We start from the raw sequence: 18145 nt of genomic DNA on the forward strand, positions 1-18145 counted from the left end.
CCCCCGCGGTCTGCTGGCCATACACTCCTGTGGTCTGCTGACACTTACCCCATGGTCTGCTGGCCATACACTCCTGTGGTCTGCTGACACTTACCCTATGGTCTGCTGGCCATACACTCCTGTGGTCTGCTGACACTTACCCCATGGTCTGCTGGCCATACACTCCTGTGGTCTGCTGACACTTACCCCATGGTCTGCTGGCTATACACTCCTGCGGTCTGCTGGCCATACACTCCTGTGGTCTGCTGGCACTTGCCCCATGGTCTGCTGATGACACACTCCTGCGGTCTGCTGGCCATACACTCCTATGGTCTGCTGACACTTACCCCATGGTCTGCTGGCTATACACTCCCGCGGTCTGCTGGCCATACTCTCCTGTGCTCTGCTGGCACTTGCCCCATGGTCTGCTGATGACACACTCCTGCGATCTGCTGGCCATACACCCCTGTGCTCTGTTGATACTTGCCCCATGGTCTGCTGATGACACACTCCTGCGGTTTGCTGGTCATATACTCCTGTGTACTGCTTACCACTTGCCCCATGGTCTGCTGGCCATACACTCCTGCGATCTGCTGGCCATACACTCCTGTGGTCTGCTGACACTTACCCCATGGTCTGCTGATGACACACTCCTGTGGTCTGCTGACACTTACCCCATGGTCTGCTGGCTATACACTCCTGCGGTCTGCTGGCTATACACTCCTGCGGTCTGCTGGCCATACACTCCTGTGTATTGCTTACCACTTGCCCCCGCGGTCTGCTGGCCATACACTCCTGTGTACTGCTTACCACTTGCCCCCGCGGTCTGCTGATGACACACTCCTGTGGTCTGCTGGCCATACACTCCTGTGTACTGCTTACCACTTGCCCCCGCGGTCTGCTGGCCATACACTCTTGTGTACTGCTTACCACTTCCCCCCGCGGTCTGCTGATGACACACTCCTGCGGTCTGCTGGCCATACACTCCTGTGTACTGCTTACCACTTGCCCCCGCGGTCTGCTGATGACACACTCCTGTGGTCTGCTGGCCATACACTCCTGTGTACTGCTTACCACTTGCCCCCGCGGTCTGCTGGCCATATGTGGCGCCCTGGACTAGCCAGGTCGTCACAGGTACTGCAACACACACCCCCACCCCGAGACAGGCACATCAGCCAGACACAAAATCCTTGTTGCCTCCCTCCAGGGGCTGAAGTCCACACCAGGGGGTGGGCCAGGCGGTTGACCCCACCCACCGAGGAGTTCACAGTCCTGGAGGCGGGAGAAGGAAGGGAGTGGAGTGAGTTGAGTGCAGTGGAGGAGAGGAGTGAAGAGAGAGGAGCGAGGAGCAAACTGACCGTGTCCGGGTGTGTGGCCCGGGCACTAAGAGCAAGGTTGGCAGACGGTGGTGGCCATCTGCAGGAGAGGCAGATCAACGCGGAACCGTAGGACCGGGGACGGGAAGTGGCCCGCCGGTACCGAACTGGGGAGCGAAGTGAAGCCAGCACACACAGGCAGGGCCTATGGACCCCGACCAGGCTTGGAGTCGCCATTAGAGGTCAAATCCGTCAGTGACCGGAACCCCAGGGGTTTCCTAACAGCCAAGACCCGATTGAAGGCAACCATCCAACCAACAGAAGGAAATACAGCTACCGCCACAGCTAGAGTTCCAAGGGCCAGAGCCTGCGGGCAAAAGGGCTCCTCCGGCACATATATACGCTGGGGAGCGGGTTACCGGTGGGAATCCATCGGGACCAAACATACACAAAGGTGCAGGGAAAGGCAGCCACCACTAACCGTCCGGGAGAAGCCACAGCAGCCGGCTGCGGGACCCGTCCATCCAGCCGTTTGGTTTACCAGAGACTTTGCGTACCTTTGTGGCTGAGTGAGTACTGCCGTGCCATCCGGCACCGCGCTGCACAGTCCAGGCGACCCTGCACCCATCCAACCCTGCCTCCCCGTCATCTCACCGGGCCCCGGGACCACCAACCCCTACCCACGGAGGGGGAAAACAACATCCCAGCTGCTCCCTACCATCGCTCCCGGGATCCCCATCACCAGCAGCGGTGGTGCCCACCTTCACCACAACCCGTGGGTGGCGTCACGGACCAAATCCCCCAAAACCAAACTACCCCCTTTCACTCACAGGCGAGGAGCGCCGCTCGAGTCCCCGAATCCGGCCCACCGCTCAAGCCGCCGAGGAGCCACCGCAGCAGCGCCGGACCCGAGCGTTAGCGAGCGCAGTGCAGCGGCGTCCTCCCCGCCCGCGACAACTTGGCATCACGAACAGGATCTTACCGTTCTGCCGGCTGGTAGAAGTGCGCCTTGTGTCCCGCCGGCGGTGTCCGGCTGAAAAATTTCAGAATCCGCCATCTTGGGCGCGAAAATTTTCCCGCTCGAGCGTCTTCTCGAGCAGTGGAGGCGCGAAAGCCGAAGCCCCGCCCCTGAAGAGGAGGTGCCGAAAAAGAACCAAGGGGGGGCGGTAACAAGATGTCTGCGCCCGACGAAGCCGCTGGAGGAGCGGCGGTCACAGCCGCGGGGGCATGTAACTAGCGCTGCAGAGTGCAGGGACGCCAGGACTCTGCCGAAACACGTTCCTGGACGCCAACGTGGAAGGATGTGTCGGAAGATCCAGGCCAAAGGCTGATTCCCTGATGGAGCAGTGGATAGTCGAAGTGGAGGAACCGGCTGCGGCTGTGTGAGCACGCGAAGTGGAAACAACCGTGGGGGAGCGGGTAAGCGACCCACGCCCCTATGTCCCCCAGGGACCGGACGCTGCGGCTGAGGGACCCGGTCTGCCCCTGCCCTCTATATCGCCTCCCCCGCCGCCCGTACCGGTTGCCGCTGCTCCCCTGCTTGGTACGCTGCCACCAACACCGGCAGCGGAGTCCGTTCTACCAGCCTGCAAAGACCCGCCTGCAGAAGACGCGAGCAGTCAGCCCGCCATCGCTCCGACACCCGTACCAACCCCACGTCGCATCTGCGTCCAGAAAGTAACTCATCCTGACTTGGACGCACTAGCGGTCCCAGAGGAAGCCGCGCTCCAGATGACAACGGCCCCGGCAGTCCGCCCGGCTAAGATGGAGGTGACCGTCGACCGGAAGCCAGCCCAGCTGGTAAAGCTGGCCGCTCCCAGAATCCAGGCCTCAGCTGAGGCATCGCGGGGTTGGCGCTGCAAGGCAGCCGAGCAGGCCACGACACAGCGGGGTTCCCCAGTGCAGAAGGTGCCGGTCGTAGCCGGCACGAGGGAGCTCCGGCTGGGCCCGACCCCGCACAGAGCGAGACAGAGCGGGCAGACGCTCCATACTGGGAGCGGCAGCAGCGCCAGCTGGGCCGGGAGATCGCTGCCCGAAAAAGGTGTAAAGCGGATGTGCATGCCCGCATGTATGTGGAGAAAAATCACAGGCAGCGAGCTATCATCGGGGTCCAGAGCAGTACACCATGTGAAAGTGGCACTGAAGCCCCACGGTTGAGAATGGACTTGAAGTAAGGCAGCGGTCCCTCCGTTGCACCGTTGTCCCCGTTGGGACCACCAGTACCGTTACTTGATAAGTAAATGAATGATAAGCCTAATCAAACCGAGAGAATGACCTGATTGACACCGTGATTGACCCGGCCGTTGCCGGTAAGTTGTCCCCGTAGGGACCCTTTGCTACCGTTGCATGAGGAATTCTTCATGGACATGCCTGAGAACTTGCAGGGCACCCACGAACTTGTGGGATTGTAAATATGTTGGGGCATGTTTTCCGTTACCGCCTCCGGAGAGGCAGATTGGAGGGAGGGCCCGCAGCAGAGGAGGCTGGGGCCCAGCCACCACCAGGACCGGTGGCCATCCTCCGGGGGTCAGGGGCCCCCCATGGACGTGGGGTCCCCTGAAGTGACAGCCGGGTGGTCGGGCAGCCTGGATCTGGACTGGGGTGCTGCCCACTTCTTAGGGGCAGCATCAGGGCTAGGTTGCTTGGGTGGGAGAGCGGAAGCCGTCCGTCCGTTATTATTAAAAATGTCTATATATGTGGTTTGTAATGTTCAAGTGACCTGCCTCCCGTAAGGGAAGATTTAAAAATGCATAAACTGTTGATGTTTTATATTTTTACAGTTCAAAAGAAAAATAAAACCGGTGATGGACGGGCAGCCCGCGGACGGTCTGCATTTAACCAAGGGGGAATGTGGCGCCCTGGACTAGCCAGGTCGTCACAGGTACTGCAACACACACCCCCACCCCGAGACAGGCACATCAGCCAGACACAAAATCCTTGTTGCCTCCCTCCAGGGGCTGATGTCCACACCAGGTGCCAGGCGGTTGGCCCCACCCACCGAGGAGTTCACAGTCCTGGAGGCGGGAGAAGGAAGGGAGTGGAGTGAGTTGAGTGCAGTGGAGGAGAGGAGTGAAGAGAGAGGAGCGAGGAGCAAACTGACCGTGTCCGGGTGTGTGGCCCGGGCACTAAGAGTAAGGTTGGCAGAAGGTGGTGGCCGTCTGCAGCAGAGGCAGATCAACGCGGAACCGTAGGACCGGGGACGGGCGGTGGCCCGCCGGTACCGAACCGGGGAGCGAAGTGAAGCCAGCACACACAGGCAGGGCCTACGGACCCCGACCAGGCTTGAAGTCGCCATTAGAGGTCAAATCCGTCAGTGACCGGAACCCCAGGGGTTTCCTAACAGCCAAGACCCGATTGAAGGCAACCGTCCAACCAACAGAAGGAAATACAGCTACCGCCACAGCTAGAGTTCCAAGGGCCAGAGCCTGCGGGCAAAAGGGCTCCTCCAGGACATATATACGCTGGGGAGCGGGTTACCGGTGGGAATCCATCGGGACTGAACATACACAAAGGTGCAGGGAAAGGCAGCCACCACTAACTGTCCGGGAGAGACTACAGCAGCCGGCTGCGGGACCCGTCTATCCAGCCGTTTGGTTTACCATTGTGCGTACCATTGTGGCTGAGTGAGTACAACCGTGCCATCCGGCGCCGCGCTTTGCAGTCCAGGCGACCTTGCACCCATCCAACTCTGCCTCCCCGTCATCTCACCGGGCCCCGGGACCACCAACCCCTACCCACGGAGGGGGGAAAACAACATCCCAGCTGCTCCCTACCATCGCTCCCGGGATCCCCGTCACCAGCAGCGGTGGTGCCCACCTTCACCACAACCCGTGGGTGGCGTCACGGACTAAATCCCCCAAACGAAACTACCGCCTTTCACTCACGGGCGAGGAGCGCCGCTCGAGTCCCCGAATCCGGCCCACCGATCGAGCCGCCGAGCAGCCACCGCAGCAACGCCGGACCCAAGCTTTAGCGAGCGCAGTGCAGCGGCGTCCTCCCCGCCCGCAACACATACACTCCTGCGGTGTGCTGGCCATACACTCCTGTGCTCTGCTGACACTTGCCCCATGGTCTGCTGATGACACACTCCTGCGATCTGCTGGCCATACACTCCTGTGGTCTGCTGACACTTGCCCCCGTGGTCTGCTGATGACACACTCCTGCGATCTGCTGGCCATACACTCCTGTGCTCTGCTGACACTTGCCCCATGGTCTGCTGATGACACACTCCTGCGGTGTGCTGGCCATACACTCCTGTGTACTGCTTACCACTTACCCCCACGGTCTGCTGGCCATACTCTCCTGCGGTCTGCTGACACTTACCCCATGGTCTGCTGGCCATACACTCCTGTGGTCTGCTGACACTTACCCCATGGTCTGCTGGCTATACACTCCTGCGGTCTGCTGGCCATACACTCCTGTGGTCTGCTGGCACTTGCCCCATGGTCTGCTGATGACACACTCCTGCGGTGTGCTGGCCATACACTCCTATGGTCTGCTGACACTTACCCCATGGTCTGCTGGCTATACACTCCCGCGGTCTGCTGGCCATACTCTCCTGTGCTCTGCTGACACTTGCCCCATGGTCTGCTGATGACACACTCCTGCGATCTGCTGGCCATACACTCCTGTGCTCTGCTGACACTTGCCCCATGGTCTGCTGATGACACACTCCTGCGGTGTGCTGGCCATACACTCCTGTGTACTGCTTACCACTTACCCCCACGGTCTGCTGGCCATACTCTCCTGCGGTCTGCTGACACTTACCCCATGGTCTGCTGGCCATACACTCCTGTGGTCTGCTGACACTTACCCCATGGTCTGCTGGCTATACACTCCTGCGGTCTGCTGGCCATACACTCCTGTGGTCTGCTGGCACTTGCCCCATGGTCTGCTGATGACACACTCCTGCGGTGTGCTGGCCATACACTCCTATGGTCTGCTGACACTTACCCCATGGTCTGCTGGCTATACACTCCCGCGGTCTGCTGGCCATACTCTCCTGTGCTCTGCTGACACTTGCCCCATGGTCTGCTGATGACACACTCCTGCGATCTGCTGGCCATACACTCCTGTGCTCTGCTGACACTTGCCCCATGGTCTGCTGATGACACACTCCTGCGGTGTGCTGGCCATACACTCCTGTGTACTGCTTACCACTTGCCCCCACGGTCTGCTGGCCATACTCTCCTGCGGTCTGCTGGCTATACTCTCCTGTGCTCTGCTGACACTTGCCCCATGGTCTGCTGATGACACACTCCTGCGATCTGCTGGCCATACACTCCTGTGCTCTGCTGACACTTGCCCCATGGTCTGCTGATGACACACTCCTGCGATCTGCTGGCCATACTCTCCTGTGGTCTGCTGACACTTGCCCCATGGTCTGCTGATGACACACTCCTGCGATCTGCTGGCCATACACTCCTGTGTACTGCTTACCACTTGCCCCCGTGGTCTGCTGATGACACACTCCTGCGGTCTGCTGGCCATACTCTCCTGTGCTCTGCTGGCCATACACTCCTGTGGTCTGCTGACACTTGCCCCCGTGGTCTGCTGATGACACACTCCTGCGGTCTGCTGGCCATACACTCCTGCGATCTGCTGATGACACACTCCTGCGATCTGCTGGCCATACTCTCCTGTGGTCTGCTGACACTTGCCCCATGGTCTGCTGATGACACACCCCTGTGATCTAGTGATGACAGCAGCTTTCCCCTGGCCCCGGCTGTATTTTTGGCTGCAGCTGATATAACAGCTCTTCATATCAGGGGCCTGTACAGAGGCCCCCTGGGGTCATGTCAGCCAGATTATAAGGGTGAGGGTGCAGTATTGAGGTCAGGATTCCAATGAGTAACAGTATCTTCTGTCCCCAGGACACCATACCGGCCATAAGTGCACTCAGTATGGCAGCAATTTTCGGATTTGTGGCTTTCTTCGAGGTTGGTCCTGGTCCAATTCCCTGGTTTATTGTCGCAGAACTGTTCAGCCAGGGCCCTCGGCCAGCCGCCATGGCTATTGCTGGTTGCACAAACTGGACCTCTAACTTTCTTATCGGAATGGGATTCCCCTACGTGGCGGTGAGTTGTGATGGGCGAGGAGGACATGCTGCACGAGGGCTTGCTTCTCCATCTCGTCGGGTCATTCATGTTGGCCATTTTCTCTTTGCAGGACCTCTGTGGACCTTACGTCTTCCTGCTGTTTGCATTGCTGCTGTTGGGATTCCTCTTATTCACTTATTTCCGCGTGCCAGAAACTCGAGGAAGGTCGTTTGATGAAATCTCTCATGCCTTTCGGACCAGAAATCCCTCTCTGCTGGAGCAGGAGGTGAAGGCCAGCACAGAGCTAGACAGCCTAGGAGGGGGAGAGGAGATATGAGAGCCCCCGGCACAAAGCCTCAGTCATACAGGGATCAGTGTGGTGACTCTACGAGGAGCACATCCCGCGCCATCTGCTATGATACTGGTGCGGGGCTGAGGTTAGGAGCCCTCGTTGTGTAATACATAGTAGTAGCCCCAGCTTGGCCGCTGACTGCTAGGCCCCTGTCCAGTAAGGTAGCCAGCCTCTCCCCAGGCCGTAACATAGCCATCGCCCAGCTAGAAATCCATTCCTCCATCTCTCTAACATTAAGGAATGGACCCACCGTCAGCGACCATTACTGCCACACCCCATGGGCAGCGCTGCGTCTCACCAGTAATGTCACGTAAGATACTACAGCGCCCCCTGCTGAGAGATGCAGTGACTACAGGTCTCAGGCTGTAGGAGGCTCGCCTTATAACCGAATTACCGAAGACCTTCCTGGTACAGATGCCGGTACAATGAGTGCTCACATCAAGTATATAATCGTCATGTATAAATGTATATATATATTGCTGCAGTGTCATTAAAATACTGAAACACCAAGCTCTGAAAATATGGAGGTTGGGGTGGAGGAGCGACAGCATAGGCACCCAGCGACGGTGCCACGAGTAACCGGGTCCGGTGTACATGTCACAGCATCGGTGACCTCCCCACAGAGAAGAGATCCCAGCCCCCGCTGTAAAAGTCACAGTACCAGTGACTTCCCCACAGATAAGAGATCCCAGCCCCCGCTGTACATGTCACAGCGCCAGTGACCTCACCACAGAGAAGAGATCCCAGCCCCCGCTGTACATGTCACAGCGCCAGTGACCTCCCCACAGATAAGAGATCCCAGCCCCCACTGTACATGTCACAGCGCCAGTGACCTCCCCACAGAGAAGAGATCCCAGCCCCCGCTGTACAAGTCACAGCGCCAGTGACCTCCCCACAGATAAGAGATCCCAGCCCCCGCTGTACAAGTCACAGCGCCAGTGACCTCCCCACAGATAAGAGATCCCAGCTCCCGCTGTACATGTCACAGCACCAGTGACCTCCCCACAGATAAGAGATCCCAGCCCCCGCTGTACATGTCACAGCGCCAGTGAACTCCCCACAGATAAGAGATCCCAGCCCCCGCTGTACAAGTCACAGCGCCAGTGACCTTCCCACAGAAAAGAGATCCCAGCCCCCGCTGTACATGTCACAGCGCCAGTGACCTCCCCACAGATAAGAGATCCCAGCTCCCGCTGTGCATGTCACAGCGCCAGTGACCTCCCCACAGATAAGAGATCCCACCCCCGCTGTACATGTCACAGCACCAGTGACCTCCCCACAGATAAGAGATCCCAGCCCCCGCTGTACATGTCACAGCGCCAGTGACCTCCCCACAGATAAGAGATCCCAGCCACCGATGTATATGTCACAGCACCAGTGACCTCCCCACAGATAAGAGATCCCAGCCCCCGCTGTACATGTCACAGCGCCAGTGACCTCCCCACAGATAAGAGATCCCAGCCCCCGCTGTACATGTCACAGCGCCAGTGAACTCCCCACAGATAAGAGATCCCAGCCCCCGCTGTACAAGTAACAGCGCCAGTGACCTTCCCACAGATAAGAGATCCCAGCCCCCGCTGTACATATCACAGCACCAGTGACCTCCCCACAGATAAGAGATCCCAGCCCCCGCTATACATGTCACAGCGCCAGTGACCTCCCCACAGATAAGAGATCCCTGCCCCCGCTGTAAATGTCACACCGCCAGTGACCTCCCCACAGAGAAGAGATTCCAGCCCCCGCTGTACATGTCACAGCGCCAGTGACCTCCCCACAGATAAGAGATCCCAGCTCCCGCTATACATATCACAGCGCCAGTGACCTCCCCACTGATAAGAGATCCCAGCCACCGCTGTACATGTCACAGCGCCAGTGACCTCCACACAGATAAGAGATCCCACCCCCGCTGTACATGTCACAGCGCCAGTGACCTTCCCACAGATAAGAGATCCCAGCCCCCGCTGTACATGTCACAGCGCCAGTGACCTCCACACAGATAAGAGATCCCAGCCCCCGCTGTACATGTCAAAGCTCCAGTGACCTTCCCACAGATAAGAGATCCCACCCCCGCTTTACATCTCACAGCGCCAGTGACCTCCCCACAGATAAGAGATCCCAGCCCCCGCTGTACATGTCACAGCACCAGTGACCTCCCCACAGATAAGAGATCCCACCCCCGCTGTACATGTCACAGCGCCAGAGACCTCCACACAGATAAGAGATCCCACCCCCGCTGTACATGTCACAGCGCCAGTGACCTTCCCACAGATAAGAGATCCCAGCCCCCGCTGTACATGTCACAGCGCCAGTGACCTCCACACAGATAAGAGATCCCAGCCCCCGCTGTACATGTCAAAGCGCCAGTGACCTTCCCACAGACAAGAGATCCCACTCCCGCTTTACATCTCACAGCGCCAGTGACCTCCACACAGATAAGAGATCCCACCCCCGCTGTACATGTCAAAACGCCAGTGACCTCCCCACAGATAAGAGATCCCAGCCACCGATGTATATGTCACAGCACCAGTGACCTCCCCACAGAGAAGAGATCCCAGCCCCCGCTGTACATGTCACAGCACCAGTGACCTCCCCACTGATAAGAGATCCCAGCCCTCGGTGTACATGTCACAGCGCCAGTGACCTCCCCACAGATAAGAGATCCCAGCCCCCGCTGTACATGTCACAGCGCCAGTGACCTCCACACAGATAAGAGATCCCAGCCCCCGCTGTACATGTCAAAGCTCCAGTGACCTTCCCACAGATAAGAGATCCCACCCCCGCTTTACATCTCACAGCGCCAGTGACCTCCCCACAGATAAGAGATCCCAGCCCCCGCTGTACATGTCACAGCACCAGTGACCTCCCCACAGATAAGAGATCCCACCCCCGCTGTACATGTCACAGCGCCAGAGACCTCCACACAGATAAGAGATCCCACCCCCGCTGTACATGTCACAGCGCCAGTGACCTTCCCACAGATAAGAGATCCCAGCCCCCGCTGTACATGTCACAGCGCCAGTGACCTCCACACAGATAAGAGATCCCAGCCCCCGCTGTACATGTCAAAGCGCCAGTGACCTTCCCACAGACAAGAGATCCCACTCCCGCTTTACATCTCACAGCGCCAGTGACCTCCACACAGATAAGAGATCCCACCCCCGCTGTACATGTCAAAACGCCAGTGACCTCCCCACAGATAAGAGATCCCAGCCACCGATGTATATGTCACAGCACCAGTGACCTCCCCACAGAGAAGAGATCCCAGCCCCCGCTGTACATGTCACAGCACCAGTGACCTCCCCACTGATAAGAGATCCCAGCCCTCGGTGTACATGTCACAGCGCCAGTGACCTCCCCACAGATAAGAGATCCCAGCCCCTGCTGTATATGTCACAGCGCCAGTGACCTCCCCACAGATAAGAGTTCCCAGCCCCCGCTGTACAAGTCACAGCGCCAGTGACCTCCCCACAGATAAGAGATCCCACCCCCGCTTTACATCTCACAACGCCAGTGACCTCCCCACAGATAAGAGATCCCAGCCCCCGCTGTACATGTCACAGCGCCAGTGACCTCCCCACAGATAAGAGATCCCAGCCCCCGCTATACATATCACAGCGCCAGTGACCTCCCCACAGATAAGAGATCCCAGCCCCCGCTGTACATGTCACAGCGCCAGTGACCTCCCCACAGATAAGAGATCCCAGCCACTGATGTATATGTCACAGCGCCAGTGACCTCCCCACAGATAAGAGATCCCAGCCCCCGCTGTACATGTCACAACGCCAGTGACCTCCCCACAGATAAGAGATCCCAGCCACCGATGTATATGTCACAGCACCAGTGACCTCCCCACAGATAAGAGATCCCAGCCCCCGCTGTACAAGTCACAGCGCCAGTGACCTCCCCACAGATAAGAGATCCCAGCTCCCGCTGTACATGTCACAGCACCAGTGACCTCCCCACAGATAAGAGATCCCAGCCCCCGCTGTACATGTCACAGCGCCAGTGAACTCCCCACAGATAAGAGATCCCAGCCCCCGCTGTACAAGTCACAGCGCCAGTGACCTTCCCACAGATAAGAGATCCCAGCCCCCGCTGTACATGTCACAGCGCCAGTGACCTCCCCACAGATAAGAGATCCCAGCTCCCGCTGTGCATGTCACAGCGCCAGTGACCTCCCCACAGATAAGAGATCCCAGCCCCCGCTGTACATGTCACAGCGCCAGTGACCTCCCCACAGATAAGAGATCCCAGCCACCGATGTATATGTCACAGCGCCAGTGACCTCCCCACAGATAAGAGATCCCAGCCCCCGCTGTACATGTCACAACGCCAGTGACCTCCCCACAGATAAGAGATCCCAGCCACCGATGTATATGTCACAGCACCAGTGACCTCCCCACAGAGAAGAGATCCCAGCCCCTGCTGTACATGTCACAGCACCAGTGACCTCCCCACAGATAAGAGATCCCAGCCCCCGCTGTACATGTCACAGCACCAGTGACCTCCCCACAGAAAAGAGATCCCAGCCCCCGCTATACATATCACAGCGCCAGTGACCTCCCCACAGATAAGAGATCCCACCCCCCGCTGTACATGTCACAGCGCCAGTGACCTTCCCACAGATAAGAGATCCCACCCCCGCTTTACATCTCACAGCCCCAGTGACCTCCCCACAGAGAAGAGATCCCAGCCCCCAATGTACATGTCACAGCGCCAGTGACCTCCCCACAGATAAGAGATCCCACCCTCGCTGTACATATCACAGCGCCAGTGACCTCCCCACAGATAAGAGATCCCACCCCCGCTGTACATGTCACAACACCAGTGACCTCCCCACAGATAAGAGATCCCAGCCACTGCTGTATATGTCACAGCGCCAGTGACGTCCCCACAAATAAGAGTTCCCAGCCCCCGCTGTACAAGTCACAGCGCCAGTGACCTTCCCACAGATAAGAGATCCCAGCCCCCGCTGTACATGTGACAGCACCAGTGACCTCCCCACAGATAAGAGATCCCAGCCCCCGCTGTACATGTCACAGCGCCAGTGACCTCCCCACAGATAAGAGATCCCAGCCCCCACTGTACAAGTCACAGCGCCAGTGACCTCCCCACAGATAAGAGATCCCAGCTCCCGCTGTACATGTCACAGCACCAGTGACCTCCCCACAGATAAGAGATCCCAGCCCCCGCTGTACATGTCACAGCGCCAGTGAACTCCCCACAGATAAGAGATCCCAGCCCCCGCTGTACAAGTCACAGCGCCAGTGACCTTCCCACAGATAAGAGATCCCAGCCCCCGCTGTACATGTCACAGCGCCAGTGACCTCCCCACAGATAAGAGATCCCAGCTCCCGCTGTGCATGTCACAGCGCCAGTGACCTCCCCACAGATAAGAGATCCCAGCCCCCGCTGTACATGTCACAGCGCCAGTGAACTCCCCACAGATAAGAGATCCCAGCCCCCGCTGTACAAGTAACAGCGCCAGTGACCTTCCCACAGATAAGAGATCCCAGCCCCCACTGTACATATCACAGCGCCAGTGACCTCCCCACAGATAAGAGATCCCAGCCCCCGCTATACATGTCACAGCGCCAGTGACCTCCCCACAGATAAGAGATCCCTGCCCTCGCTGTAAATGTCACAGCGCCAGTGACCTCCCCACAGATAAGAGATCCCACCCCCGCTGTACAAGCAGTGACCTCCCCACAGAGAAGAGATTCCAGCCCCCGCTCTACATGTCACAGCGCCAGTGACCTCCCCACAGATAAGAGATCCCAGCCCCCGCTATACATATCACAGCGCCAGTGACCTCCCCACTGATAAGAGATCCCAGCCACCGCTGTACATGTCACAGCGCCAGTGACCTCCACACAGATAAGAGATCCCACCCCCGCTGTACATGTCACAGCGCCAGTGACCTTCCCACAGATAAGAGATCCCAGCCCCCGCTGTACATGTCACAGCGCCAGTGATCTCCACACAGATAAGAGATCCCAGCCCCCGCTGTACATGTCAAAGCGCCAGTGACCTTCCCACAGATAAGAGATCCCACCCCCGCTTTACATCTCACAACGCCAGTGACCTCCCCACAGATAAGAGATCCCAGCCCCCGCTGTACATGTCACAGCGCCAGTGACCTCCCCACAGATAAGAGATCCCAGCCCCCGCTATACATATCACAGCGCCAGTGACCTCCCCACAAATAAGAGATCCCAGCCCCCGCTATACATATCACTGCCCCAGTGACGTTCCCACAGATAAGAGATCCCAGCCCCCGCTGTACATGTCACAGCGCCAGTGACCTCCCCACAGATAAGAGATCCCAGCCCCCGCTGTACATATCACAGCGCCAGTGACCTCCCCACAGATAAGAGATCCCACCCCCGCTGTACATGTCACAACACCAGTGACCTCCCCACAGATAAGAGATCCCAGCCACTGCTGTATATGTCACAGCGCCAGTGATGTCCCCACAAATAAGAGTTCCCAGCCCCCGCTGTACAAGTCACAGCGCCAGTGACCTTCCCACAGATAAGAGATCCCAGCCCCCGCTGTACATGTGACAGCGCCAGTGACCTCCCCACAGATAAGAGATCCCAGCCCCCGCTGTACAAGTCACAGCGCCAGTGACCTCCCCACAGATAAGAGATCCCAGCTCCCGCTGTACATGTCACAGCACCAGTGACCTCCCCACAGATAAGAGATCCCAGCCCCCGCTGTACATGTCACAGCGCCAGTGAACTCCCCACAGATAAGAGATCCCAGCCCCCGCTGTACAAGTCACAGCGCCAGTGACCTTCCCACAGATAAGAGATCCCAGCCCCCGCTGTACATGTCACAGCGCCAGTGACCTCCCCACAGATAAGAGATCCCAGCTCCCGCTGTGCATGTCACAGCGCCAGTGACCTCCCCACAGATAAGAGATCCCAGCCCCCGCTGTACATGTCACAGCGCCAGTGAACTCCCCACAGATAAGAGATCCCAGCCCCCGCTGTACAAGTAACAGCGCCAGTGACCTTCCCACAGATAAGAGATCCCAGCCCCCGCTGTACATATCACAGCACCAGTGACCTCCCCACAGATAAGAGATCCCAGCCCCCGCTATACATGTCACAGCGCCAGTGACCTCCCCACAGATAAGAGATCCCTGCCCCCGCTGTAAATGTCACACCGCCAGTGACCTCCCCACAGAGAAGAGATTCCAGCCCCCGCTGTACATGTCACAGCGCCAGTGACCTCCCCACAGATAAGAGATCCCAGCTCCCGCTATACATATCACAGCGCCAGTGACCTCCCCACTGATAAGAGATCCCAGCCACCGCTGTACATGTCACAGCGCCAGTGACCTCCACACAGATAAGAGATCCCACCCCCGCTGTACATGTCACAGCGCCAGTGACCTTCCCACAGATAAGAGATCCCAGCCCCCGCTGTACATGTCACAGCGCCAGTGACCTCCACACAGATAAGAGATCCCAGCCCCCGCTGTACATGTCAAAGCGCCAGTGACCTTCCCACAGATAAGAGATCCCACCCCCGCTTTACATCTCACAGCGCCAGTGACCTCCCCACAGAGAAGAGATCCCAGCCCCCAATGTACATGTCACAGCGCCAGTGACCTCCCCACAGATAAGAGATCCCAGCCCCCGCTGTACATGTCACAACGCCAGTGACCTTCCCACAGATAAGAGATCCCAGCCCCCGCTGTACAAGTCACAGCGCCAGTGACCTCCCCACAGAGAAGAGATCCCAGCCCCCACTGTACATGTCACAGCGCCAGTGACCTCCCCACAGATAAGAGATCCCAGCCACCGATGTATATGTCACAACACCAGTGACATCCCCACAGAGAAGAGATCCCAGCCCCCGCTGTAAATGTCACAGCACCAGTGACCTCCCCACAGATAAGAGGTCCCAGCCTCCACTGTACATGTCACAGCGCCAGTGACCTCCCCACAGATAAGAGATCCCAGCCCCCGGTGTACATGTCACAGCGCCAGTGACCTCCTCACAGATAAGAGATCCCAGCCCCTGCTGTATATGTCACAGCGCCAGTGACCTCCCCACAGATAAGAGATCCCAGCCCCCGCTGTACAAGTCACAGCGCCAGTGACCTCCCCACAGATAAGAGATCCCACCCCCGCTTTACATCTCACAACGCCAGTGACCTCCCCACAGATAAGAGATCCCAGCCCCCGCTGTACATGTCACAGCGCCAGTGACCTCCCCACAGATAAGAGATCCCAGCCCCCGCTATACATATCACAGCGCCAGTGACCTCCCCACAAATAAGAGATCCCAGCCCCCGCTATACATATCACTGCCCCAGTGACGTTCCCACAGATAAGAGATCCCAGCCCCCGCTGTACATGTCACAGCGCCAGTGACCTCCCCACAGATAAGAGATCCCAGCCCCCGCTGTACATGTCACAGCGCCAGTGACCTTCCCACAGATAAGAGATCCCAGCCACCGCTGTACATATCACAGCGCCAGTGACCTCCCCACTGATAAGAGATCCCAGCCACCGCTGTACATGTCACAGCGCCAGTGACCTCCCCACAGATAAGAGATCCCAGCCCCCGCTGTACATGTCACAGCGCCAGTTACCTTCCCACAGATAAGAGATCCCAGCCCCCGCTGTACATGTCACAGCGCCAGTGACCTCCACACAGATAAGAGATCCCAGCCCCCGCTGTACATGTCACAGCGCCAGTGACCTCCCCACAGATAAGAGTTCCCAGCCCCCGCTGTACATGTCACAGCGCCAGTGACCTCCCCACAGATAAGAGATCCCAGCCCCCGCTGTACATGTCACAGCACCAGTGACCTCCCCACAGATAAGAGATCCCACCCCCGCTGTACATGTCACAGCGCCAGAGACCTCCACACAGATAAGAGATCCCACCCCCGCTGTACATGTCACAGCGCCAGTGACCTTCCCACAGATAAGAGATCCCAGCCCCCGCTGTACATGTCACAGCGCCAGTGACCTCCCCACAGATAAGAGATCCCAGCCCCCGCTGTACATGTCACAGCGCCAGTGACCTCCACACAGATAAGAGATCCCAGCCCCCGCTGTACATGTCAAAGCGCCAGTGACCTTCCCACAGACAAGAGATCCCACTCCCGCTTTACATCTCACAGCGCCAGTGACCTCCACACAGATAAGAGATCCCACCCCCGCTGTACATGTCAAAACGCCAGTGACCTCCCCACAGATAAGAGATCCCAGCCACCGATGTATATGTCACAGCACCAGTGACCTCCCCACAGAGAAGAGATCCCAGCCCCCGCTGTACATGTCACAGCGCCAGTGAACTCCCCACAGATAAGAGATCCCAGCCCCCGCTGTACAAGTCACAGCGCCAGTGACCTTCCCACAGATAAGAGATCCCAGCCCCCGCTGTACATGTCACAGCGCCAGTGACCTCCCCACAGATAAGAGATCCCAGCTCCCGCTGTGCATGTCACAGCGCCAGTGACCTCCCCACAGATAAGAGATCCCAGCCCCCGCTGTACATGTCACAGCGCCAGTGAACTCCCCACAGATAAGAGATCCCAGCCCCCGCTGTACAAGTAACAGCGCCAGTGACCTTCCCACAGATAAGAGATCCCAGCCCCCGCTGTACATATCACAGCACCAGTGACCTCCCCACAGATAAGAGATCCCAGCCCCCGCTATACATGTCACAGCGCCAGTGACCTCCCCACAGATAAGAGATCCCTGCCCCCGCTGTAAATGTCACACCGCCAGTGACCTCCCCACAGAGAAGAGATTCCAGCCCCCGCTGTACATGTCACAGCGCCAGTGACCTCCCCACAGATAAGAGATCCCAGCTCCCGCTATACATATCACAGCGCCAGTGACCTCCCCACTGATAAGAGATCCCAGCCACCGCTGTACATGTCACAGCGCCAGTGACCTCCACACAGATAAGAGATCCCACCCCCGCTGTACATGTCACAGCGCCAGTGACCTTCCCACAGATAAGAGATCCCAGCCCCCGCTGTACATGTCACAGCGCCAGTGACCTCCACACAGATAAGAGATCCCAGCCCCCGCTGTACATGTCAAAGCGCCAGTGACCTTCCCACAGATAAGAGATCCCACCCCCGCTTTACATCTCACAGCGCCAGTGACCTCCCCACAGAGAAGAGATCCCAGCCCCCAATGTACATGTCACAGCGCCAGTGACCTCCCCACAGATAAGAGATCCCACCCCCGCTGTACATGTCACAACGCCAGTGACCTTCCCACAGATAAGAGATCCCAGCCCCCGCTGTACAAGTCACAGCGCCAGTGACCTCCCCACAGAGAAGAGATCCCAGCCCCCACTGTACATGTCACAGCGCCAGTGACCTCCCCACAGATAAGAGATCCCAGCCACCGATGTATATGTCACAACACCAGTGACATCCCCACAGAGAAGAGATCCCAGCCCCCGCTGTAAATGTC

At 58.1% G+C, this 18145-nt stretch overlaps 1 protein-coding gene across 4 annotated transcripts in view; it reads left to right on the top strand.

The window, feature by feature from the left end:
- SLC2A4 (solute carrier family 2 member 4) overlaps positions 1-8195 on the top strand; it is a 322167-nt gene extending 313972 nt beyond the window's left edge. For all 4 annotated transcript variants that reach the window (XM_075346784.1, XM_075346782.1, XM_075346783.1 and 1 more), the window contains 2 exons: positions 7169-7372; positions 7464-8195. In XM_075346784.1, coding sequence (XP_075202899.1) covers positions 7169-7372; positions 7464-7670 — 411 coding nt within the window. In that variant the 3' untranslated portion in view covers positions 7671-8195. The remainder of the gene's footprint in view (positions 1-7168; positions 7373-7463) is intronic.
- Positions 8196-18145: the final 9950 nt, after the last annotated feature.

Source organism: Anomaloglossus baeobatrachus, chromosome 4 (assembly GCF_048569485.1).
Source record: "Anomaloglossus baeobatrachus isolate aAnoBae1 chromosome 4, aAnoBae1.hap1, whole genome shotgun sequence".
In the NCBI taxonomy this organism is placed as follows: domain Eukaryota; kingdom Metazoa; phylum Chordata; class Amphibia; order Anura; family Aromobatidae; genus Anomaloglossus; species Anomaloglossus baeobatrachus.